A 25,116-nucleotide genomic window follows, 5' to 3' on the forward strand; every position below is an offset into this window, starting at 1 on the left:
GAGTGATTGAAGGTCGGCGTCGGCATTTTAGAAGTAATGCCGAGCGATTGAACACGTGGTCGGCGTTTTAGAGGCAACGCCGAGTGATAGCCAGCTTCACAAGTTACTTTGAGGAAAATAACCGAGTGATGAGGTGGCACGTCGGCTTTCTTGGAAATAACTGTCGGATATCCACGTGGCATGCTGGGATTTCGGAAATGACCGCCGGGTGATGACTGGGCACTTTTGAAAGGGTATCTGGCTCAAGAATATCCCTTAAGAGTCGCGCTTTTAGCCGCCTTTGCTTTCCGTGCCCTAGTTCTTGCATTTCCGCATCTGAATCTTCTCTGCCACTCGCCTCCTACTCTGTTTCGCCAGTGAGAAGCAAGATGGCGCCCAAGAGAAAAACTGCGAACTCGTCTGCTGCAGTGATCCCCGCAATCGACCCCAACAGCCAGTTACCCTTCGCAGGTAACCATATGTCTGTAATTTCTGAAGCTGAGCTTCTCCGCCTTGTCTCCATCGGGGTTCTTCCTCCGCGGGAACTCTGTTCTTGGCGGGTTTGCCACGGGACTACTGTCCCAACCGAAGATACCCACGAGTCAGTAGTTTACACTCCTTTCCTTCTTCGCGGCCTCGGCCTTCCCATATCTCCTTTTTTCCGTGGCCTCCTTGATTTTTATCACATCAACCTGACTCATTTGAACCCTAATTCCATTCTCCAAATCTCTATTTTCGTTCACCTTTGCGAAGCTTATCTCGGCGTGCTGCCGCATTTTGGTTTATGGAAGTATCTGTATCACTGCCGTCCTGGGATGGCCGGGGGGCAACATCAGTTGGTCGGAGGTGCCAGTTTGGAGATGCGCCGTGGGCGGAAGACCGAGTATCTCGAGATACCCCTCAAAGACAGCATTAAAGGTTGGTGTCTGGAGTGGTTTATAATTGATAATTATGGAAATTCTCTCCCTTCCTGTTCAGGAAGACAGCCAGACGTTCGCACTCCGAGTTGGACTGAGTCTCCCACGGATCAAGAAGTGGCCGAGGCAGGCGTGTTGCTTACTGAAGTCGGATTACTGAAAGAGAGAGGTCTGACTGCCGAAGCTGTGGTCACAGATTTTGTTTTCAAAAACATTCAGCCGCTGAAAGACAGGGCCTATCCGGCATATCTTTATCGAGGGCTGGCCGACTCAACCCGAGTTACCAATAGGAGAATTCCTTCTGTTGATTTGGTAAGCCGACTCGAGATGATCCTCAGGGGTAAAGTTTCAAACGTTGGTGCTCCAGTGGCATACTCGGCTTGGAATCTACCTTCTCCCAAAGCTTTCACCCTTTTTGTGTCCAATCCGCCCGTGACTGATAGCAATTTGGGTCTTAGAGCGCGACCCTCTGCTGAAGAGGTCCGTTCTTTAGTTGCTTCGCTCGGGGAGATACCTGATGATGAACGGCAGATTTATTTTGAAGTGCCCCTGAACCCTAGTGATGCAGACATAAATGACATGCTCGATCTGCTAGCTGAGGATTCATCTGATGCTGCTCCTGATGGTACATTGGCAGTGGTGCCCCTTCCAGAGGTTGATGCGACCTTGGATGTCCCGAAACCTGTCAGTACTCGCCCGAGGCGCCCTAGCCGAACCAGTCAGCCCGAGCCTTCTGCTGATGAGCAGAAGAAGAAGAGAAGACGCCTCCGACGAGTATCCAGCTTTGACGAGGATGCCAGTACCTTAGCTCCTACTGCTGAAGAAATGACTACAACTGGCCTTGCTGACATTGATCCCAATGGGTGTGCTCCGCCTGCTGCTGACCCCGCTGAGGATGCTGTTCGTGCTGTTACTGTGGAAGATGAGGAGGAAGAAAATGACACTCCATTAACTCGGAAAAACAGTCGGCAGTTCGTTGCTAGCGGTGGAAGTAGTGGAGTCCCTTCTCCTGCTTTGTCTGCCCTTATTGGTCTGCAAGAGCTGTCTATGGCCAATTTTGATCAAGCTCTAGAGGATATGGTCCCAGAAGAGTTGCTATCAGAGCCCGTGGATGTTGATGCAACAGAAACTTGTGCTGCCGTGCCAGATGCTGGGCTGAGGTCATCCCGTGCCTCGTCAACCTTAGAGCATGATCTCGAGGGTCGGGATGCTGACTTGGACCGTCCTGATCCCATGGAAGTAGCTGAAGGCCCGTCAACCTTAGAGGTGGTCACGGCAGAGAGCTTGGATCCCTTGAATAGTGCTGACACGTGCCCAGCCCCCGAGGATGTCGCTGGGGAGGACTCAGCTCGGGTGAGGAGTGTAGGCCACTGCCCAGCCCCCGAGGGTGTTGCCGGGGATGATCCGGCTCAAGTGGGCAGTGCCAACTTTGACCCAGCCCCCGAGGGTGTCCGAGCGAGGTCTCCTTCCTGCACTTCCATGGATGTTCATGCAGGTTCACCTCCACACTCTGGCGGCATGGTGGTGGCCCAAACTCCGGATCAGGGGGTCGCTTTAGAGGGCAGCATCCCCACTGGTCTGGCGTTAGGCTCTGTTGAATGTACTGAGCTCGTTCCTGCTGGTCTGCTGCAAGCTGCTTCGGGTGGTGGTCTGGCACCTGGTCATCAGCTGATTTCTCCTGACTTGGGGATCCCTTCGCTCTTTTCCAACCTCCAGGTGCTGTGCTGTGCTTTAGTTTGATCTTTATGTTGCATGAATTGTTGCCATTATGTTCATCCGCTCTTCTTATCAGGCTTTGGTGGATGGAATGGTCGGCCAGCTGAAGTCGCAGGGTGCTTCCATCCCGGAGGTGGCTTCATCTCTTGAGCGTTGGAATCCGGTGTTGCTTCGGGGTCGTGTGTCCGAGTTGGAGGCAACTAATGCTGGTTAGTGTCTTTTCTTCTTTTTCTTTGTTCTTGCTCGTGGATTGTTTTACCTTCTGACCTCATTTCGTTTGAATACCTCTTGATAGGGATGACTCGGCGGATTACAGTTCTTGAAGAAAAACATTCCCAAGATCAAGCTGAGATGGCTCGACGGTGCGCTGACTTCGAGGAGAAGTATTCGCAGAGCCAGATTGAATTGAGTCAGGTCTCCGCGGCTTTGGATGATGCCAACGCTCTGAGTTCTTCTCTTCATGCTCAGCTTGACTCTGAGAAGGTAGCTTACGAACCCGTGCTTCGCCTTATCATGCTCTTGGATTCTGAATGAGTTGATTTTTGCTTGTAGGAAGAAAAACGCATCCTTGCTGCTTCTCGCGACAACCTGGACAGATTGTACCGAGATTCCAGCAACTCGCTGACCATCTTGGAGAGGAGCCACCGTTTTACGATGGAGGAGCTGGACAATCAGCGCCGTCAGCTGCAAGAATCCTCGGACGAAGTGACCCGCCTTACACAGTTGCTATCAGCAAAGGATGCCACCATCAAGGGACTCCGAGCTTCTAAGAAATCCATTGCTCAGGAGTTAGAAGCTTCTCAGCAGGCTGTTAAAGTTGCCGAAGAAGCTGCTGTCACTTTCAAAGCTCAGCGTGATAAAGCCCTGGACAAAGCTATTCGGGCGGGACGAATCTTGATGAGAAGACCCGGCGTGGTTGTCCCTGAAGATATAAGAGCCGATGTGAATGTTGCCCCTGATTCCTCGAATCGCCCTTCTTCGTGAGTCGTTCCTGAGAAAGACATTGGAAAATAAAGAAACAGTTCGCGTGCTCTGAGCGCGCAGTTAGCATGATCAAGTACTTGTTAGAGGTTATCGGCTTGTCATTCGAATGACATCATCGCTTTCTTATTGTATCGGAGTTGCGAATTTGTGGTAACGCTGCACGATGATTATGAAGTTTGTTTGTGGGATATGGAAATCATCCCTTGAATTGCATAAGCGCGTGTATGCTATACTGGCTTAAGCCGTCAATGACTTTTAGCCGATAACTCCGTTAGTAGGGTATAGTGGTCACCCTAGGTAAAGTAAGCGTGAGCATGTTGCACCGCCTTAAGTCGTTGCCGACTTAAGTCGATTGCTCCGTTTGTAGGGCATAGTGGTCACCCCGAGTTAAGTAAGCGTGAGCATGTTGCACCGCCTTAAGTCGTTGCCGACTTAAGTCGATTGCTCCGTTTGTAGGGCATAGTGGTCACCCCGAGTTAAGTAAGCGTGAGCATGTTGCACCGCCTTAAGTCATTGCCGACTTAAGTCGATTGCTCCGTTTGTAGGGCATAGTGGTCACCCCGAGTTAAGTAAGCGTGAGCATGTTGCACCGCCTTAAGTCGTTGCCGACTTAAGTCGATTGCTCCGTTTGTAGGGCATAGTGGTCACCCCGAGTTAAGTAAGCGTGAGCATGTTGCACCGCCTTAAGTCGTTGCCGACTTAAGTCGATTGCTCCGTTTGTAGGGCATAGTGGTCACCCCGAGTTAAGTAAGAATGCAAGTCAATCATGAATGAGCCAAGTATCTTTGAAATCTCTCTTTATTGATGACGTATTTCCATTATACAGAATACATGGTCGCCCCGGCTGTTTTGAAATACAGCTAGGGGTAAAACTTTCGGAGGTGCTCTATGTTCCAGGAGTTCCCAACTTCTGTGCCATCCATCTTGGTGAGGCGATATGATCCGGGACGAGTGACCTCTGCTACTATGAAAGGTCCCTCCCATAAGGGTGATAACTTGTGCCGTCCTTCCCCCGTTAGAATTCGGCGGAGGACAAGGTCTCCTATCGAAAAGAAACGTTGCCGCACAGCTTTGTCGTGGTAGCGCCTTAGAGTCTGCTGGTATCGTGCTGATTGGATTACTGCATTCAGTCGTTCTTCTTCGAGTACATCAATATCCTCCAGCCTGGTGGCTTCGGCTTCTGCTATGCTTTCGAAGATCAATCTTGGCGCCCCAAACTTGAGATCAGCAGGTAGCACTGCCTCTGACCCATAGACCATGAGGAAAGGAGTATTTCCATGCAGGGCCCGGCTAGGTTGGGTTCTCAAGCTCCAAACAACATAAGGCAATTCTCTTATCCATTTTCCTGCGAATTTTTCGTTTTTATCAAAGACCCTTTTTCTAAGTGCCTCCAATATCATTCCGTTGGCTCGCTCAACCTGCCCGTTGGCTCTCGGATGGGCTACAGATGCATACTTGATCTGAATGCTTTTTTGCTCGCAGAAGTCAAAGAATTCTGAACTGGTGAAGTTGGATCCCAAGTCAGTGATGATACTGTTTGGTATCTCAAATCTGAATATTATGCTTTGTATGAATTCCACGGCTTTAGCAGAGGTTAAAGAGGCAATGGGCTGGAACTCTATCCATTTAGTGAATTTGTCAATTGCCACCAATACATGGGTGTATCCTCCTTGAGCTTTTTTGAAAGGTCCAATCATATCCAATCCCCAGCATGCGAAAGGCCAAGTTACTGGTATGGTTTGTAGCTGCTGTGCTGGCATGTGCTGTTGCTTTGACAGGTATTGGCAAGCTTCGCATCTCTGAACTAACTCGGCTGCATCGTTCTTCGCCGTCGGCCAATAGAATCCTGACCTGAAAACCTTCCCGACTAATGTTCTGGATGCTGCATGTACTCCACACTGCCCTGCATGGACTTCCTCCAGAAGTTGCTGCCCGGTGGACGGGAGAACGCACTTCATGAGGACGCCTGACGCGCCCCTCCTGTATAATACCTTCCCGATGAGTGTATAGTGAGCTGATTGTCTGGCAATGCGCTCTGCCGAGTTCTTGTCATCTGGTTCTTCTTCATTCTTTATATACTTAATAATCGGTTGCCTCCAGTCATCAGAGTCTAACTCGGGTTGATCTATGATGTTGCATTCTTCTATTTGATCCGTCGAGACGCTCGGCTGGAGAATTTCTTGCACGAAGACCCCGGGCGGGACCTGAGTCCGACCAGATCCGAGCTTGGACAGTACATCGGCCGCCGTGTTCCGATCTCTTTCTATATGATGAAACTCCAGACCTTTGAATTTATCTTCTAGCTTTCGGACGGCGGCGCAGTATCTTCCCATTGAATCACTTGAACAATCCCATTCCTTGTTTATCTGACTGATGACTACCAGAGAATCTCCATACACCATCAGTCTCTTGACACCCAGTGATATGGCGATGTTTAATCCGTGTATCAAAGCTTCATACTCGGCTGCATTGTTAGAGGTCGGGAATAGCAACTGGAGAGCATACTTGAGGTGCTCGCCTCCAGGTGCCGTGAAGAGAATCCCTGCTCCTGCTCCCTGCAGCTTCAGCGAGCCATCAAAATACATTCGCCATACTTCTGTCGTTTCTGGATTGTCTGGAACTTGCTGTTCTGTCCACTCTGATACGAAATCGACCAGTGCTTGAGTTTTGATGGCAGTGCGAGGTCGGAACTCGATATCATGGGATCCCAACTCGCAAGCCCACTTGGCTATTCGGCCAATGGCTTCCTTGTTGTGAAGAATATCCCCTATTGGAAAACCAGTGACTACTATGACTTTGTAGTCGTCAAAGTAGTGGCGCAGCTTGCGGGCAGTTAGAAGTACTGCATATAATAGCTTCTGAACTTTAGGATACTTTTTCTTCGATGGACCTAGAACCTCACTGATGAAGTAGACAGGATGTTGTACCGGATAGGCATGCCCTTCTTCCACTCGCTCAACTACCAACGCAGTGCTTACCACGTGAGTCGTGCAAGAGATATATAGCAGCAAATCTTCAGCTGGTTGAGTCGGCGTAGCTCGCCGGGGCGGCTTTAGTACTGGTGGTGTTGTCAGGAATTTCTTCAGTGCATCTAGAGCTTCTTGTGCTTCTGACGTCCATTGAAACTTATCCACCTTCTTGAGCAGTTTGTAAAATGGCAGACCTTTTTCTCCCAGCCTGGATATGAATCTGCTCAGGGCTGCCATACATCCAGTGAGTCGCTGAACCTTCTTTTGCGACCGAGGGGCTTCCATCTTCATGATAGCTTCAATCTTATCTGGATTAGCTTCAATTCCCCGGTGGCTAACAATAAATCCGAGTAACTTTCCTGCTGGTACCCCGAAGACACATTTCTCAGGATTGAGCTTCCATCTATATCTTCTCAGGCTGTTGAAAACCAGCTGTAAGTCTTCGATGAAGTTTTCCGGATTCTCCGTTTTAATCACCACGTCGTCTACGTAAGCCTCCACACGCTTGCCCCAGTGATCGGCTAAGCATGTTTGAATGGCTCTCTAATAAGTCGCTCCAGTGTTTTTGAGGCCGAACGGCATGGAGGTATAACAGAAAGCACCAAACGGGGTGATGAACGCCGTTTTTTCCTCGTCTTCTTTTGCCAAACTAATCTGATGATACCCGGAATAGCAATCTAAGAAAGACAGCACAGAACATCCAGCGGTGGAATCCACCACCTGATCTATCCTCGGGAGCCCGAAGGGATCCTTCGGACAGTGTTTGTTGAGATCAGTATAGTCGACGCACATGCGCCAATCCACTTTATTCTTTTTGAGTACAAGAACAGGGTTGGCTAACCACTCGGGGTGTAATACTTCTCTAATGAATCCGGCCGCGACCAAGCGAGCTAACTCGGCATGAATGGCCTCTCTCTTGTCGGGCGTGAAACGACGCAGCTTTTGCCGGATCGGCCTCGCCTGAGGATAGACTTTCAATTTGTGCTCGGCCAACTCCCTCGGGACTCCCGGCATATCCGCAGGTTGCCATGCGAATACGTCTCGGTTATCTTGCAGGAACTGGACGAGCGCGCTTTCCTATTTGTCATTCAAACTGGAGCTGATGATGGCCGCCTTGCGCTCATCGGCAAACCCCAGGTTGATCCGCTTGGTTTCTTCAGTCGGCCGCATAGAGGTCGCGGCCTGAGCTTCGTTTGCCGGCACGGCGAGGTCTTCCTCAGGCTTAGAGTTCGCCGGTGTAGAAGGAACCGTTGACGACTTGGTGGTGAGGGCTGCTTGGATGGCCACTCGGAAACATTCTGCGGCGTCTTGGAAGTCGGCGCGCACAATTATGATTCCTTGCGGTCCTGGCATCTTCAGTATCATGTAGGTATAGTGCGGGATGGCCATGAATTTGGCTAGCCCCGGCCTTCCGATGATGGCGTTGTAACCGCAGTCGAAGTTCGCCACCTCGAACCTCAGGAACTCGGTTCTGTAGTTATCCGGAGTCCCGAAGGTGACCGGCATGTAGATGTGGCCCAGCGGGTATTCCCCTTCCGTCGGCACGATGCCGAAGAAAGGAGTGTCTGACTCGTGGAGCTCTTTGAGGTGAACTCCCAAGCCTTGGAGCGTACGGGGGAAGGTGACGTTGATGCTGCTCCCCCCGTCCACTAGCACCTTCTTTACCCGGCTCTCTCGGATCACCGGATCGACGAGGAGCGGGTATTTGCCTTAATGGTCAAAGTTGAGCCATTGATCCTCCCGAGTGAAAGTGATTGGGTGCTCCGACCACCGGTACGGGGCGGGAGGGCCGGTGGTCGCCACCAGTATCTGGCGGTCGTTGAGCTTTTGTTGTCTTTTGTTCTCCTGCGACCCATGTCCACCGAAGATGACGTTGACCTCCCTGTCAACGCGCGGGAAAGCTCCTCCTCCCCCCTCCTCCGGCTGATGGGGATGTCGTGGTTCACCTGGTCCTCCCCTCGGCGGAGGAGGCGGTAGGGGTTGGAAGGGTCGACCATGTCCGACGGAGTGCTTGAAGTCCCGGCAGTTACGTAGAGTATGGCGCATGTCCTTGTGGTACGGGCACTGGGCGTCGAGGATGTCGTCCAGTGTACGCTCGCCTCCACGATGTCCTCCTCGGGCGCGAGAGGCGGGTGGTCCGGCGGCGTGTACCTCTTCACGAGGCCTCTTCTCCCAGCGTTTGTCGGGTGGCTGGTTCGCGTCGCGTCGTGGTGCTGCCGGTGCGGGCTTTGCTCCTCCGATGAGATCCTGGGCCCGCTCGTCGGCGGTGATATAGAGGTCGGCTTCCCGGAACAGCTCCTCGGAGGTAGTCGGCGCCTTTTGTAGTATGGCTCAGACGAAAGCCGAGTCGTTAGATCCTCTGTAGAAGTCCTCGATCACGGCCGCCTCCGTGACCTCGGGGATGCGGTTTCTCATGGTCTGGAACCTTTTAAGGTATGACCGGAGAGTCTCATCCCCCCGGCGCTTGATGGATTTGAGGTCCCATGGTTGCGCTGGCTTGTCGGAGAGAGACTGGAAGTTGGCGGTGAAGCGTCGACTGAAGTCTCCCCAGTCGTCGATGCAGTGTCGGGGTAGATGTCGTAGCCACTGCAGCGCATCTTGCCCAAGGACGATGGGCAGATACGCGGTCATAACGTCTTCGGATGCTCCGGCAGCCCGAGCAGCGGTGGTGTAAACGGCTAACCAACCCCCTGGATCCTGCTTAGGTTCATATTTGTCGACATTGGATACCTTGAAGTTGGGAGGCCATTGGATGGCCCTAAGGCGCGGAGTAAGGGCGGATACTCCGCACGTGTCCTCCTGTCGTCGGGGATGTCGTCTGTCCCGGGGAGGGGAGTGGCGGTGGTGGTTCCTCGACCGTCCCCGGGTGGTTCCACCAGTTGAAGCTGTTGCCGACTCAGTTCGGGTGGCCTGGCTTTGAGTCGGGAAGCCATGATCTCGGTCATACTCCTCCCGACGGCGAATTTCGTTCTCATGCTGCCGTTCGCGCGAAGCATTGATAGAGCTTCGCGCGTCTCGGCGACTGTTGATGGCGTGTCGCAAATCGTTCGGCGGGTGGGCGAGCGGTAGAAGATGGTTTGCTGCCTGAGTGAACAGGCGTCGGTATCCCTCGGCGTCGGGAGTCCGAGGAAGTCCGTCAGCTATCCGAGCTAGAACGCCTCCGACTTCGCTCGGCGTGTTCATAGCTCGGGCGAAGTCAGGGTTCAGGTTGCGCCCGAAGAGCGGATTCTCGCGTCGTTGCCTTGCCTCTTGCTCGGCTTGCTCCTGAGTCCGCCGGCGATCACGTCGTCGAGAGTTCCTTCGTTCCCTGAAGACGCGTTCTTCCGGAGTTTCTCCTATCTCTGAGACCTCGTCTCGAGAGACAGGCTGCTCCGGATCCCGCTCTCCGGCTGCGTGATGTCGTCGAACGTTCCTGCGTCGGTTCCTTCGTCGGCGGGATTCTCGCTGAGGTGGTTCTTCTCCAGGTGCGGTCGGTTCATCGTCAGAGACGGCGGGCGACTCTGCTCTCCCGATGAAGAGGACGTCGGGGTAGAACGGTACTGCTGTCGCGGCGACTTTCTTTCCGTTCTCCTTTGAGGCCGGAGGAACGGGAAGAACGACCTGCCTCTCCCTGGTCTCCTTCTTTCTCACGACCCGTGTCCACTCTTTCGTCGGGGAAGTAGACAGCGGAGTCTTCCGGGTCAGCGAGCTTCTAGCTCCAGCCTCCCCGGAGACGATCTTTTTCCGAAGAGCTGGAGGTAGCGTCTTTCCAGCATTTTCGGAGTTTGTTGGAGGAGACTTCTGTTCCGGTAGATCTGCGAGGCGGTGTAGAATTCCCTCTTCGTCCGCTACGGATGAGATTGTCCCGAAGCAGAATACAGATCTGGGACGCACGGCGATCTTGCTGTGGAAGGTGACGGCCATTGAGCTTGCTTGGATCGTCGACACACCCCCTACCTGGCGCGCCAGCTGTCGGTGTTTTGGGTCCGACCGCACACCCGGGGTTGCCCCTCAAGGTGTTTTTAGGAGTAGGACGGTGTCAACGACTGTAGCAAAATGGTTCGTGCCGATCGCACGAGGGACAATGGACAAGATTTGCAGGTTTGGGCCGCTTAGAAGTGCGTAACACCCTACGTCCTGGTGAGTATATGAGCGTGGTTACAAGAGGGTTCTCTGGATAGAGGGCGCAGAGAGTTTATGTGGGTGGCTAAGTAGAACAGGGTCGATCCTTCTGAAGGGGTGCCCCCTAGGCCTTATATACTCGGCCGTGGAGCAGTACATGTGATATGATAACAACAAGTAGCTAAAAGATAGTGAACCTCTTGAGTTTATCCCTACATAACCCTCGCCGACTTATCCTCGCATGGCTCTGTTGCATGGGGGCTTTAGCGCGGGAAAGTCGGGTCTCTGTTGCGATTCATTCGTTCGACGTTGTGGGCCGTCTGGGTTTGCACTAATCAGTCTCACGTCTTCTTTTCTTTGTTGGTTGTCTTTCCCTAGGCCCACGAAAGAATGACCTTACGAATTATTGGGCCCTTGGGCCTTTCGTGAGGCCTTTTACTTCTTTAGTGGACCCAGGGGATATCTATCCCCCACAGTCTACCAATAGTGTAGGCATCCCTAGCAAATTTTAATTTATCAAAATCAATTTTGCAAGTCTTAAGTTGAGCATTAAGACTTGCCACCTCATCATTTAATTTAGTAATAGAAGCAATATGTTCAATACAGGCATCAACATTAAAATCCTTACATCTATTACAAATAACAACATGCTCTACATATGAACTAGATTTATTAACTTCCTCTAGCTTGGCATTTAAATCATCATTTAAACTCTTTAAACTAGAAATAGATTCATGGCAATCAGACAACTCAGAGGATGGCATTTCATTTCTTTTAAGTTCTAGAGCAAGAGATTTTTGAACACTAATAACTTTGTCATGCTCTTCATACAAAATATCTTCTTGCTTCTCTAGCAATCCATCCTTTTCATTTAGAGCATCAATTAATTCATTAATTTTCTCTACTTTCGCTCTATTTAAACCTTTGAATAAACTAGAGTAATCTACTTCATCGTCGGAGGATTCCTCATCACTAGAAGTAGAGTACTTAGGAGAATCTCGAACACTTACCTTCTTCTCCTTGGCCATGAGGCAGGTATGGCGTTCGTTGGGGAAGAGGGAGGATTTGTTGAAGGCCGAAGCAGCGAGTCCTTCGTCGTCGGAGTCGGAAGAGGAGCAGTCCAAGTTCCATTCCTTTCCAAGGTGCGCCTCGCCCTTTGCCTTCCTGTAGTTCTTCTTCTTCTCGTTCTTTTCTTGTCCCTGGTCACTATCATTATCGGGACAATTTGCAATAAAGTGACCAGTCTTACCGCATTTGAAGCAGGAGCGCTTTCCCCTTGTTTTGTTCTTGTTGGGGTTCTCCTTGCGTCCTTTGAGTGCGGTCTTGAAGCGCTTGATGATAAGCGCCATCTCATCTTCATTGAGTCCGGCAGCCTCCACTTGAGCTACCTTGCTTGGTAGCGCCTCCTTGCTGCTTGTTGCTTTGAGAGCAACGGGCTGCGACTCGTATATAGGTAGTGGACCATTCAAGGCGTCATCCACGTACCTTGCCTCCTTAACCATCATGTGCCCGCTCACGAATTTTCTGAGTATCTCCTCGGGCGTCATCTTGGTGTACCTGGGGTTTTCACGAATAAGATTGACAAGATGGGGATCAATTACCGTGAATGACCTTAGCATGAGTCGGACGATGTTGTGGTCCGTCCATCTTGTGCTTCCATAGCTTCTAATCTTGTTGACCAGGGTCTTGAGCCTGTTGTAAGTTTGTGTTGGCTCTTCTCCCCTGATCATGGCGAATCTCCCTAGCTCACCTTCCACCAACTCCATTTTGGTGATCATTGTAGCGTCATTTCCCTCATGTGAGATCTTGAGGGTGTCCCAGATTTGCTTGGTGTTGTCCAAGCCGCTAACCTTGTTGTATTCATCCCTGCACAAAGATGCTAGCAAAACAGTGGTAGCTTGTGCATTCTTATGAATTTGTTCATTTATCATCACAGGGTTATCAGTACTATCGAAATGCATTCCATTTTCCATAATTTCCCAAATGCTAGGATGGAGAGAAAATAGATGACTACGCATTTTATGACTCCAAAATGAGTAATCCTCTCCATCAAAGTGTGGGGGTTTTCCTAGAGGAATAGAGAGTAAATGTGCATTCGAATTGTACGGCATGCGAGAATAGTTGAAAGAGTAGTTTTGATTAACCGTTCTCTTTTTCGACGAGTCGTCGTCGCCGTCTCTTGGTGAAGAAGAGGAGGAGTCGCTGTCGTAGTAAATGATCTTCTTGATGCGCCTCTTCTTCTTCCCGTCCCTCTTCTTGTGACTCGATCCTGAGTCAGTGGGCTTGTCGTCCCTTGGCTCGTTGAAGAGGGACTCCTTCTCCTTGTCGTTGACCACCATCCCCTTTCCCTTAGGATTCATCTCTTTGAGCGATTAGTCCCTTAGATGAAGAGTACGACTCTGATACCCATTGAGAGCACCTAGAGGGGGGGTGAATAGGTGATCCTGTAAAATTCAAACACTAATAGCCACAAAACTTAGTTAAGAGTGTTAGTGCGGCTAAATAACTTGAAGCGAGTTCTTGTGACTACAAATAATCGCAGAGAGATCAACACAAGACATGCGATTTTTATCCCGTGGTTTGGCCAAGTAACACTTGCCTACTTCCACGTTGTGGCGTCCCAATGGACGAGGGTTGCACTCAACCCCTTTCAAGTGATCCGATGATCAACTTGAATACCACAGTTTTTCCTTTAGATGATTATTCTCGTTTGCGAGGAATCTCCACAAGCTTGGAGTCTCTTGCCCTTACAACAAAGATCACAATGAAAGCATGGAGTAAGGTTGGGATGAGCAACACACACAAGACACAAATCGCAGCACACCCACACACACAAGAGAAGACTTGAGCTCAAATAACAACACACGGAGTCTTTGACTCGAATAGAGCTCAAATCTCTAACACAATGAAACGAATGCGCGGGAACAGAGTCTGGATGCCTTATGATGCTTAGTGAATGCTTGGGTTACTCCTCCATGCGCCTAGGGGTCCCTTTTATAGCCCCAAGGTGGCTAGGAGCCGTTGAAGATCAACATGGAAGGCTATCCTTGCCTTCTGTCGAGTGGCGCACCAGACAGTCCGGTGCGCCACCGGACAGCTACTGTAGCCTGTCCGGTGCCGATATCCTTCCTTTTCTGGCACAGACGACCGTTGCAGCTCCAGGCCAGTTGGCGCACCGGACACCAGACAGTCCGGTGCCCGCTGCCGACCATTAGAGCTGCCACGCGTCGCCCGCGGATTGTGTGGCCGACCGTTGGCGATGACGACCGTTGGCTCACCGGACAGTCCAGTGAATTATATCCACGTCGCCTTTTTCGTTTCACGAGAGCGACGAGTTCACCGCGGACGACTCACCGGACAGTCCAATGAACCACCGGACAGTCCGGTGAATTATAGCCGTACGCCGCCGTCGAGTCCCGAGAGCAGCCTTTTCACGCGGACCAGCCTGGCGCACCGAACACTGTCCGGTGCACCACCGGACAGTCCGGTGTGCCAGGCCGAGCTGGACTTCGGCTGCACCCAGCCAAGTCTTCTGCAATTCTTTTCTTTTCTTCTTTTCTCTGTTTCTAACACTTAGACAAATATATTAGTATACAAAAACCAACTGCTAAGTCTAGAAACATACCTTGTTATATGATTTGCACTTTTTGCTTGTTTGACACATAATCAACTCACTTACTATGTGTTGGACACTTAATCACCAAAACATTATAGAAATGGCCCAAGGGCACATTTCCCTATCATAATCTGCACACATTGATCCTCACAGAAGGAAAAAACTTGTCAACACTAGTAAGATTGTAACATTTGGAGCAGACATACAGGTCAATTCAGGAATCCTGATTTTATGTTGTTGATTTTTATTTATGATCAATTATCAAAACACCTGCTAAGAGTTGATTTATTTGTGTTTTGAGAAGACACCATAGACGCTAATGACACATACGTAACTAGGCCTAATAGAAGTACTGGCAAGATCATTCTAAACATCAGCTTAACAGAATTACTGGAAAGATCATTCTAAACACTATTCGCACATTTGCCTACGACCCCATCATCATAGGTCTCATGTAGGTCTTCCACAAGCTTGAGCAAAGCCATGGCCGAGGTTCCACCGTGGCTCACCGCTGACTTGGCTGCTTGCTGTGCCCATGCGACCCTCTCCCGCATCTGCTTCGCCGCCTTGCATTCAGCGTCCATCAACTCCCAAACCTTCTCCTCCACCTCCACGCTCCTGACGACGTCAACGCCAGCCTTTAGGGCTATTCTGACGCCGGCGTCTAAGATGTTGGCCACGTGCCTTGCGTTCAGGTGTTGCTCCGTGATCATCGGCCACGCCAGCATGGGTTTCACGGCGGCGAGACTCTCCATCACAAAGTTCCACCCGCAATGGTTCACGAACCCACCAACTGCCTTGTGGGCCAGAATACTTCTCTGTGGGAACCATCCACGGATGATCCGGTTGTTGGGCCCCACGTCCACCGACGGCGACCACGTGTCAAATCGGACGACCCAAAGGAAGGGATGGCCGGACTGCACCAGCCCGTGCACTAGCTCATCCAGCTGCGCGTATGTGATGTGGGCCTGCGTCCCAAACGAGACGTACACCACCGACCCCGGATGCGCCGCCCTCTCGTCGAGCCATGAGAGACAGCCCTCAGGGTCTTGCTCCTTCTTCTCGCCGTTCAGCATGTCGCCGGCGGCCATGAACAGCGGGCCCACGAGCCAGGCACGGGCGCCCGCCTCGTAGAACAACTCCAAGGCCGACACGTAGGCTGCATCGAGCACGTCGAGGCTGTTGCTAAGGACTCCCCAGCTACGCACGTCCGAATCACCGATCTCATCCATGAAGAAGCGCATGAACGGGTTGTCGGGGTCGGCCCTCTTGGTGACCCCATTGGGAACCTCCTCCGCCCTGACCGCCGCGTGCACCGGCATGTTGGGCACCTGGATCATGGTCTCGGGCTCGAAGCTGGCCGGTGGGCTCGCGGCGAGCGCCTTGCAGATCACAGAGGCGAAGCAGGACATGCTGTTGAACACGATGCGGTGGACGTCGGCGTTGGCCGCCACGCGACGCGTGAACCTGAGGAAGAAGTCGGAGACGAGCGCGAGCGGCAGGGACGGGAGCGACGCCAGGAACTCGGTGAATGGCCCACGCAGGAGCCCCATCGCCTCCATGAACGTCAGGTGCAGCGACGGGCACGGGAGGGCGTCGGTGGACTCGATGCCCTCCGGTAGCGGCGAGAACGACGAGAACAGGAGCGCGACGAGGCCCACCGACATGGGGAGATGGCTCCGGACGAAGGCTACGTTGCCCGGGGTGGTGACTAGGGTCACGCAGAGCCTCCCGTGTTGCGCTGAGAGTGCCGTGGCGAAGTGGAGCAGCGGGAGCGTGTGGCCCTTCGCCAAGAAAGGGAAGATGATGACGTGGTCGCGGCCTGACCTTTACATAGGAACGCTGTTGCTGGGATCGTTCGTGCCATGGTGGGACGTGGGAGAGCCGTAGGTCGTGGCGGAGGCGCCGTTAACCCTAGCTGTGCTGGTTGTGGCGACGGTGGCAAGGGCACCGTTGGTGGTGACGGCGGCTTCCATGTTAGGGTTGCGGGCTTGCGTAGTAGCTGCAGGTATACTGTTAGTATACCTCTCCTATTTGTAAGGCATCTCCAACCGACTCCCATTCCTTCTCCTGAAGACCGGTTTTCAAATCCAGGGTTTAAAATCGCGTCCAACAGAATACAGATCATGTATGGCGGGATAGGGGTATAGGATGGACGGTCCGGGTAGCAGTGTAATACTCAAATTGTAAGGGAAAATAAAAAGAGGAATTGTTTCCTTTGAATATGTGTGTACCTCCATTTATCATCGCATGTGGCTACCCATGTCTAAAAATGAGTAAATCATTCATTACCAAGACACAAATAAATCATTGCATCATATTGGATTTTGTTTGTGCATTTTAAAACAATAATGATATGAATAAAAAAATAAAATAATAACGAGAAGAGGATTTGAAGAAAAAGGAGAAGAAAAGAAAAGTTATGAAAATGCAAATAATATATATAATTATATTTCTAAAGTTGATACTCTAATATCCCAATATGATTTGAAGATAATTTGGCACAATATTTGAATTTAGATCTGAATTGAAAATGGAAATTTGAAATAGAGAAAAAAGAAAAAAAGAAAGAACTCTCCACTGTGGGCCGAAACACCTGCAAGCCGGCCCATTCCCCACTACCTCCCCTCTCTCCACGCGGCCCAGAACAACATCCCAGCGCCGTCGGTGCGCGCTGGCAGGTGGGCCCAAGTCGTCAGCACCTCCTTGCTTCTCAGTAACAAACCAAGCCGCCATTGCCGCTCGCCCAGTAAACTCTTCCGCCGCCGAACTCCGCATCCCACACCGATCGTTTCTCTCCCTCGGACTTTCTCCTGTGAATACAAAGCTAGGCCGCGACCCCCCCTCCGTCCTACCGCACAATTCTCGCGCGTTCCATGCCACTGAGAACAGCCCAGCCGCCGCGGTTGTCCACCCAACTTCTTTGCCGCTGTCGTCGACCCAGGTTATCAGCACCGGCGAGGTCTCGGATTTGGGCTTGGGCACTTCGGGTGGTCGCACGGGTGGTGTGCGTGCTCTTCCCGTGGGTGATTGCAGGCCAGCGACACCGCGATTTCTCGCCGTAGTTGGAAGACCGCCGCGGATCCACACCACCTCGTGGACAGAGGGTTTCTCACCGCAAACCGAGGTAAGATTCTGTGCCATTCCGTTCGTTTTCCCCTCGGTGTGGTATCGCACGATTCAAATTAGAGTCTAGCGCCCTACGGCGTGAGATGAGAGCACGCCGGCCATGGGCCGCCGCGTTCTGCGCGCGCCGCCGTGGGGAGCTGGCTGCAGGCATGGGATTGATGATGGACCGATGGCCGTTGATCTTGCAGCAAACGGCTAAGATTAGATTTGGGCATGTGAGGTTTTCAACCGTTGGATCGGTTGCAAAGGAATAGGATTAGATCGCGGTTTCATTAAATCATGGTCGTCAGATCCGGATCTAACGATGGGCGCAGCATACCGATTCAGAGTCTAATCCGGTGCCTCGGATCTTGATCGTGTGGCCGATACTCGCCCGTACCCTTTCAGCGGGGAATTTTGTTAAAGAGTCCTCGAGGAATAAGAAAATAGAACCCGCCGTCCTGAGAGGCATTGTTCACTGAGTCTAGGGTAATTTACCAGTGAGCCCCTACAGTTTTCAGTATTTGAGGCCCAGTCCAGAGCTGTATTAAATTGAGTAATTGAATTGGAAAAATAGATTTTTAATACAAAAATATATGCTAGAACTTGATTAAATCATAGAAAATCCATTTGTAGTCCAAATTGACCCATTCCAGTTTATAAAATTTTGTAATTTTATTCTCCATCACTTACTGCCACTGTTTTGGCATGAAAGACTCATTTAAATTTATCTAATACTTAATCTTGTATTAAGTACATAAAAGCTTCAGAAATTCATATCTTAAAATCTTTAACTCCAAATTTAATGATTCCAGTTCCTGTGATCTCATTTTAGTGTCTAGATTATTACTGTGTATTTTGTTTACATGGTTGGTGTAATGTTAATTCTTGCTATACTATGTATGTATTGTGTTGATGCGAGTAGACGAGCAAGCTACAGAGGATTCTGAGGTTCAGCTGGTAGAGACTGCTGAGCAGGAGCTCGTTGAAGGCAAGTTGTGCCCTTGATCACCTCTTTTACCCATTCATGCTCTTATTATTCATAATGATCTGCATAGGTTAATTTTGATGGAACCCAATAGGATACCCTAGATTTGACTATCTTTATACCTTGTTTCACCACTGGTTTTACTAATAAAGTTTTGGGTAGTTCATGCTATTGCTTTATGTGGATTTGGGTATAGAGATATTCATCACTCATTGTTATACTTTTTATTATCTATTTTATTCTTTACTGTTCATGTTAAGATCATTATGTTAATGGGAACATGGAGAACCACCCGGGAAAACAGCGCTACCACAAGGGTTTAATGGGACGCCCTTGGCTGATTAACTAGGAAAGCTAGCGGATGGCTATCTTACCCGAAAGGGGCAAGGGCAGTAGGGGAGTGGTCAGTGTAGGGAGGTCCTTGGGTTGATTTTGCTGTGAAGGCGGTCAGGCGAGGGATTCCTGCACTGCAGCTTCCTATAAACTGTAGCGGGTAGTCTGAAGCTAGTGGAACTTTGTAAAGGCCTCGTAGTGGTACCCTGCCTCGCTTCCTTGGTAGAGGTGTATGGGGTCTGATCAACTCCGTGGCAAATGGGTAACACGACTTGTGGGTAAAGATGCGCAACCTCTGCAGAGTGTAAAACTGGTATACTAGCCGTGCTCACGGTCATGAGCGGCTCGGACACTCACATGATTAATTTATGGAACTTAAACTTAATCTGTCATCTCATTGCATTTGGGATTATTTTATTATTACTTTTACTTATTATTACTATGGTTTGGTATTCACTTACACTTAGTAACTGCTAATAAAAATTTGACCAACTTATAAAAGCAATACTCAGCTGCAGCCTTTATTTCATTGATCAGCCTTACACTTCATGAACTCCCACCTTTGGTGAGTTCATGCCACATTATTCCCCACGACTTGTTGAGCTATGAACGTATGTGAGCTCACTCTTGCTGTCTCACCCCCCCCCCCACAGGAGAAGAGCAGATGGTTCAGGAGGAGCCACAAGGCGAGGAGTATGATCTGATCTAGGTGGCGTTTCTCAGTTGACATTTGCGCCGACGATCCTTAGTTCGTTTTATATTTATTCTTTTATTTTGTAATAAGTCTTCTGCTATGTAATAAGTACTCTGATTATTGTGACATTTATCTCTATACACTCTGTTATTATATATGTTGTCTTCTTGGCGCATGTATGAGATGCACCTGGCTTTGTTCCTTAAAGCCGGGTGTGACAGAAGTGGTATCAGAGGAAATGTTGACTGTAGGACGAAACCTAGATAGAAATGGACAGACCCTTTCCTACTTACCTTACTCTGACTCAATCTATACTCATCTCATCTTGATCTTGTCTCACCTTTTGCTATTCTACTCTGATCATTCTTATCTTTTCTACTCTCTTATCTTTCCTACTTACCATACAAGATGGATTTCACACCTTGGAATCCTACCACTATGATCTTTTTAAGAGATAGGGAACCTAAGACAAAATTTAAAACTACTTTCTTTATTTAAAAATGATTGGTTGATTGTGCTGATGAATAATGCCTGATTTGCTTCTTTGATTGATTGAAATATTTTATATGGGCATCGTAGCATGTACCACCATAAGGTAATGAATTAGCTATGATAGGTAAAATATTAATCTGCTTAGCTAATAAATCCCCCAAAGTAACATGATTTGTAAATACCTGCCTTGTCTACTATTCTCTTACCATATGTATCTAACTCAGATGGTCAATACTAGGCGGGGTGGTGGAATTGATTTGCCCCCTAATCGACACACTCGGTGGATATATAGACAACCCCAGCCACAGCCAGCAGAGATGAATCCTCCTAATCCTCCACCAGACGGAGTTGACCCATTGATTGCTGCTCAGATGAGGATGATGCAGCAAATGGCAGATACTATGGCAGATATGCGTGCACAGATGTAGCAGGAACGCCAGGAGATGCGTCAGGAAAGAGAGGAGATACGCCAGGAGTTGCGCCAGGAGAGAGAAGAGATACGCCAGGAGAGAAGGGCGCAACAGCAATTGCAACAGCAGCAACAACAACAAGTACCATTGCCTCCACCACCACCACCAGTTCCACCTCGTGATAAGCACCGAGAGTTTATGAGTCATAAGCCACCAACCTTCGCCAGTTCGCCAGATCCACTTGATGCAGATGATTGGTTGAAGTCGATTGTGAAGATGCTCAACGTCGCCCAGTGCTCAGACCGGGAGAAAGTTCTTTATGCTTCTGGCCGTCTGACAGGTCCTACTGCTGACTGGTGGGATTCTTATATTGCTGCCCATGATGCTGCTGATACTATTACTTGGGCAGAATTCAGTACGCAGTTCAGGAACTGCCATATTCCAGCTGGTATGATAAAGATCAAGAAGAAGGAGATTCTGTCATTGAAGCAAGGCAACATGTCGTTCAGCGAGTACAAAGATAAGTTTATTCAGCTGTCGAGATATGCTCCGGAGGAAGTTGCTGAGGATGAAAGGAAGCAGGAACATTTTATTGAAGGACTTAATGGACCCCTACAGTATGCACTGGTGGCACACACATTTCTATCATTTCAGAGGCTACTGGATAAGGCTCTTGCTATTGAACACAAGCGTGTTCAACTGGGTGATTTGAAGAGGAAGGCTATCTCACAAGGACAGGGTAGCAGCAGTGTTCGTCCCCGCTACATTTCACCGCAGGGTACACCGACCCGACCAGGAGGACCACGCCCAGTTCAGTATGCTCCACAGGGGTCTCCACGGACACCTCCTACTCATCAGGCTACTCCCACTGGCACCCCGACGAGGTCTGCAGGACAGAAGACTGGCCCTACATGCTTCGAGTGCAGTCAGATTGGGCACTATGCTAATGCTCGTCCGATGGGAAATTTGGGTACACCAGCTAAGAACAAGCAACAGATTCCTGGCAAGGGATATTCTATAGCCAGGGTGAATCAAGTCAGCGTTGATGCTACTCCTGATGGTGCGGACATCGTACTTGGTATGTTTTATGTTAATGCAATTCCTGCAACCATATTATTTGATTCTGGTGCTACACATTCATTCATGTCTGCTCGTTATGCCAACACAAATGAGATACCACTGCTAAATATGAGAAAACCAATGATAGTAATCACACCTAAAGGGCCTATTGATGCAAACCAAATGACACGTAGATTGACATTAACCATTATGGGAAGAGAATTTGGAGCTACGACTATAATATTAGAGGCCAGCAGTATAGATCTGATTCTTGGTATGTCATGGTTAAGGAAGGCAAAGGCCATTATAGCATGTGGTAGAGGTACTATAGAACTCACTAGCCCTAAAGGAGAAACATTTTAGGTTAATATTGCAGTAACCACCTCATCCAAGCGTGCAATGTTCTTTATACCTGAGGAGTTTGTTGGTGACAACATCCGGGTGGTTAGAGATTTTCCGGATGTCTTTCCAGAGGAGTTACCAGAGATGCCACCTGATAGAGAAGTTGAGTTTGTTATTGATCTCCTATCTGGAACTGCCCCTATTTCTAAACGGCCTTACAGGATGTCTGTAGAAGAGTTAAAGGAGCTGAAGAAGCAGTTGATGGAGTTACAAGAGGCTGGTTACATTCGTCTGAGTTCCTCACCTTGGGGAGCACCAGTGTTGTTTGTGCAGAAGAAGGATGGTTCGCAACGGATGTGTGTGGACTATAGATCTCTTAATGATGTTACAGTGAAGAACAAGTATCCGTTACCCCGTATTGAGGATTTGTTTGATCAGATGAGAGGAGCCAGGGTATTCTCGAAGATTGATCTCCGATCGGGATACCACCAGATGAAGATTAGACCATCTGATATTCCTAAGACGGCTTTCTCAACCCGATATGGATTATACGAGTTTACTGTTATGTTGTTTGGATTAACCAATGCACCAGCTTATTTCATGAATTTGATGAATAAGGTGTTTATGGAGTATTTGGACAGATTCGTCGTGGTGTTCATCGACGATATTCTTATCTATTTTAAGAATGAAAGTGATCATGAACAACATCTAAGGTTGGTGCTACAGAAGCTACGGGATAATCAGCTCTATGCCAAGTTCAGTAAGTGCGAGTTTTGGATTGACAAGGTGCCATTCCTTGGACATATTATTTCTAATGGAGGAATAGCCGTGGATCCTGCTAAGGTCAAGGAGATAATGGGGTGGAGAGTACCCACTACAGTTACCGAGATTCGGAGTTTCTTAGGGCTCGCAGGATATTATTGGAGATTTATTGAAGGATTCTCTAAGATTGCCAAGCCTATGACATCGCTTCTAGAGAAAGGAAAAGAATTTAAGTGGGATGAGAAGTGCCAAGAAAGCTTTGATCAATTGAAGGAGAGATTGATGTCACCTCCAGTGTTGGTTATGCTAGACTTACAGAAAGGATTTGATATTTATTGTGATGCATGTGGCCAAGGATTGGGATGTGTTCTTATGCAAGAAGGACATGTGATCGCCTATGTGTCTCGTCAGTTGCGGAAACATGAATTGAACTACCCCACTCATGATTTGGAACTGGCAGCGGTTGTGCATGCGCTTAAGATTTGGAGACATTATATTATGGGAACCAAGTGTCAAGTGTACACGGATCATAAGAGTTTGAAGTACATATTCACTCAGAAGGATCTCAACCTTAGGCAGCGCTGTTGGTTGGAGCTCATTAAGGATTATGATTTGGAGATTCACTATCATCTAGGCAAGGCGAATTTGGTTGCAGATGCCTTGAGTCGGAAGGAGCATGTGCACTCCGCTTATGTCGTCCAGCTACCCGATGAATTAGCAAAAGATTTTGAGAGACTCAATCTAGGAATTGTTACACACACTGAAGGAGTCACCATTGAATTGGAACCTACCTTGGAGCAAGAAATTCATAAAGGTCAAGTGGGAGATGCTAAAATTCAAGAGATTAAGGATCTGATTACTGAAGGAAGAGTTCCAGAATTCACGGAGGATGAGCAAGGTACTATATAGTTCAAGGATCGGATATGTGTTCTAGGGATTGATAGCCTCCGTGAGACCATATTGAAAGAAGCTCATGATTCTGATTACTCAATCCACCCTGGTAGCACTAAGATGTATCAGGATTTGAAGCAAAAGTATTGGTGGTATGGACTGAAAAGAGATGTTGCGGCTCATGTGGCTAAGTGTGATGTGTGTCAAAGAGTCAAGGCCGAACACCAAAGACCCGCTGGACTATTGCACCCGCTTAAGATTCTCGAGTGGAAATGGGAAGAAATTGGTATGGATTTCATTGTTGGACTACCCCGCACTCCAGCAGGATATGACTCTATTTGGGTAATTGTGGATAGATTGACAAAAGTGGCTCATTTCATACCTGTGAGGACTAATTACACGGGAGCCAAGCTAGCAGAATTGTATATGACTCGGATAGTTTGCCTACATGGAGTACCTAAGAAGATCGTGTCTGATCGAGGATCACAATTTACTTCTCGGTTTTGGAAGAAGTTGCATGAGAGCTTGGATACAAAGTTGAATTTTAGTTCAGCCTACCATCCTCAGACCGATGGGCAGACAGAGAGGACTAATCAAGTGCTGGAGGATATGTTAAGAGCTTGTGCTCTTAAACATGGTGGAAGTTGGGATAAGAGCTTACCATATGCAGAGTTCTCTTATAATTATAGCTACCAGGCCAGTTTGAAGATGTCACCGTTTGAGGCTTTATATGGCAGAAAATGCAGGACTCCTCTATATTGGGATCAGACTGGAGAAAGACAGTTCTTTGGGCCTGAACTTATTCAAGAGGCAGAAGAACAAGTGCGAATGATAAGAGAAAATTTGAGAATTGCACAATCAAGGCAAAAGAGCTATGCTGATAATAGGAGAAGACTACTGAAGTTTAAGGTGGGTGATCACGTGTATCTGAAGGTGTCACCACTTCGGGGTATGAGGAGATTTAAAGTTAAAGGAAAGTTGTCCCCTCGCTTTATTGGACCCTTCTTGATCTTAAAGCGAGTGGGAGAAGTTGCATATCAACTGGAGTTACCCGATCATCTATCAGACATACATGATGTATTCCATGTATCTCAGCTGAAGAAATGTCTCAGGGTACCTGAGGAGCAACTACCGATGGAGGACCTTAGTGTTCAAGATGATCTGACCTATGCTGAGTACCCTATCAAGATTCTGGACACTTTGACTCGAGTTACAAGAAATAAGGTGATAAAAATGTGCAAAGTGCAATAGAGTCACCATGAAGAGGATGAAGCAACGTGGGAAAGAGAAGAAGAGCTTCGAATAGATTTTCCCCATCTTTTCCCTAGATCTTCTTAAATCTCGAGGACGAGATTATTTTTAAGGGGGGTAGGATTTGTAATACTCAAATTGTAAGGGAAAATAAAAAGAGGAATTGTTTCCTTTGAATATGTGTGTACCTCCATTTATCATCGCATGTGGCTACCCATGTCTAAAAATGAGTAAATCATTCATTACCAAGACACAAATAAATCATTGCATCATATTGGATTTTGTTTGTGCATTTTAAAACAATAATGATATGAATAAAAAAATAAAATAATAACGAGAAGAGGATTTGAAGAAAAAGGAGAAGAAAAGAAAAGTTATGAAAATGCAAATAATATATATAATTATATTTCTAAAGTTGATACTCTAATATCCCAATATGATTTGAAGATAATTTGGCACAATATTTGAATTTAGATCTAAATTGAAAATGGAAATTTGAAATAG

The 25,116-nt window shown here is 48.7% G+C and overlaps 1 protein-coding gene across 1 annotated transcript; it reads right to left on the reverse strand.

Annotated features, from left to right (window-relative positions):
- Positions 1-14,506: 14,506 nt before the first annotated feature.
- On the reverse strand, positions 14,507-16,214 carry LOC103648401 (scopoletin glucosyltransferase). The gene has a single exon (XM_008672878.3). It carries the CDS (start codon positions 15,947-15,949, stop codon positions 14,687-14,689), a length of 1,263 nt encoding a protein of 420 aa, XP_008671100.2. The 5' UTR covers positions 15,950-16,214; the 3' UTR covers positions 14,507-14,686.
- Between the last annotated feature and the right edge of the window lie 8,902 nt (positions 16,215-25,116).

The sequence above is a fragment of the Zea mays genome, chromosome 2 (genome assembly GCF_902167145.1).
Source record: "Zea mays cultivar B73 chromosome 2, Zm-B73-REFERENCE-NAM-5.0, whole genome shotgun sequence".
NCBI lineage: Eukaryota > Viridiplantae > Streptophyta > Magnoliopsida > Poales > Poaceae > Zea > Zea mays.

Bases quoted from the DNA above. Each gene is read 5' to 3' on its own strand.
- LOC103648401 (XM_008672878.3), bottom strand. From the start codon at position 15,949: ATGTCGGTGGGCCTCGTCGCGCTCCTGTTCTCGTCGTTCTCGCCGCTA.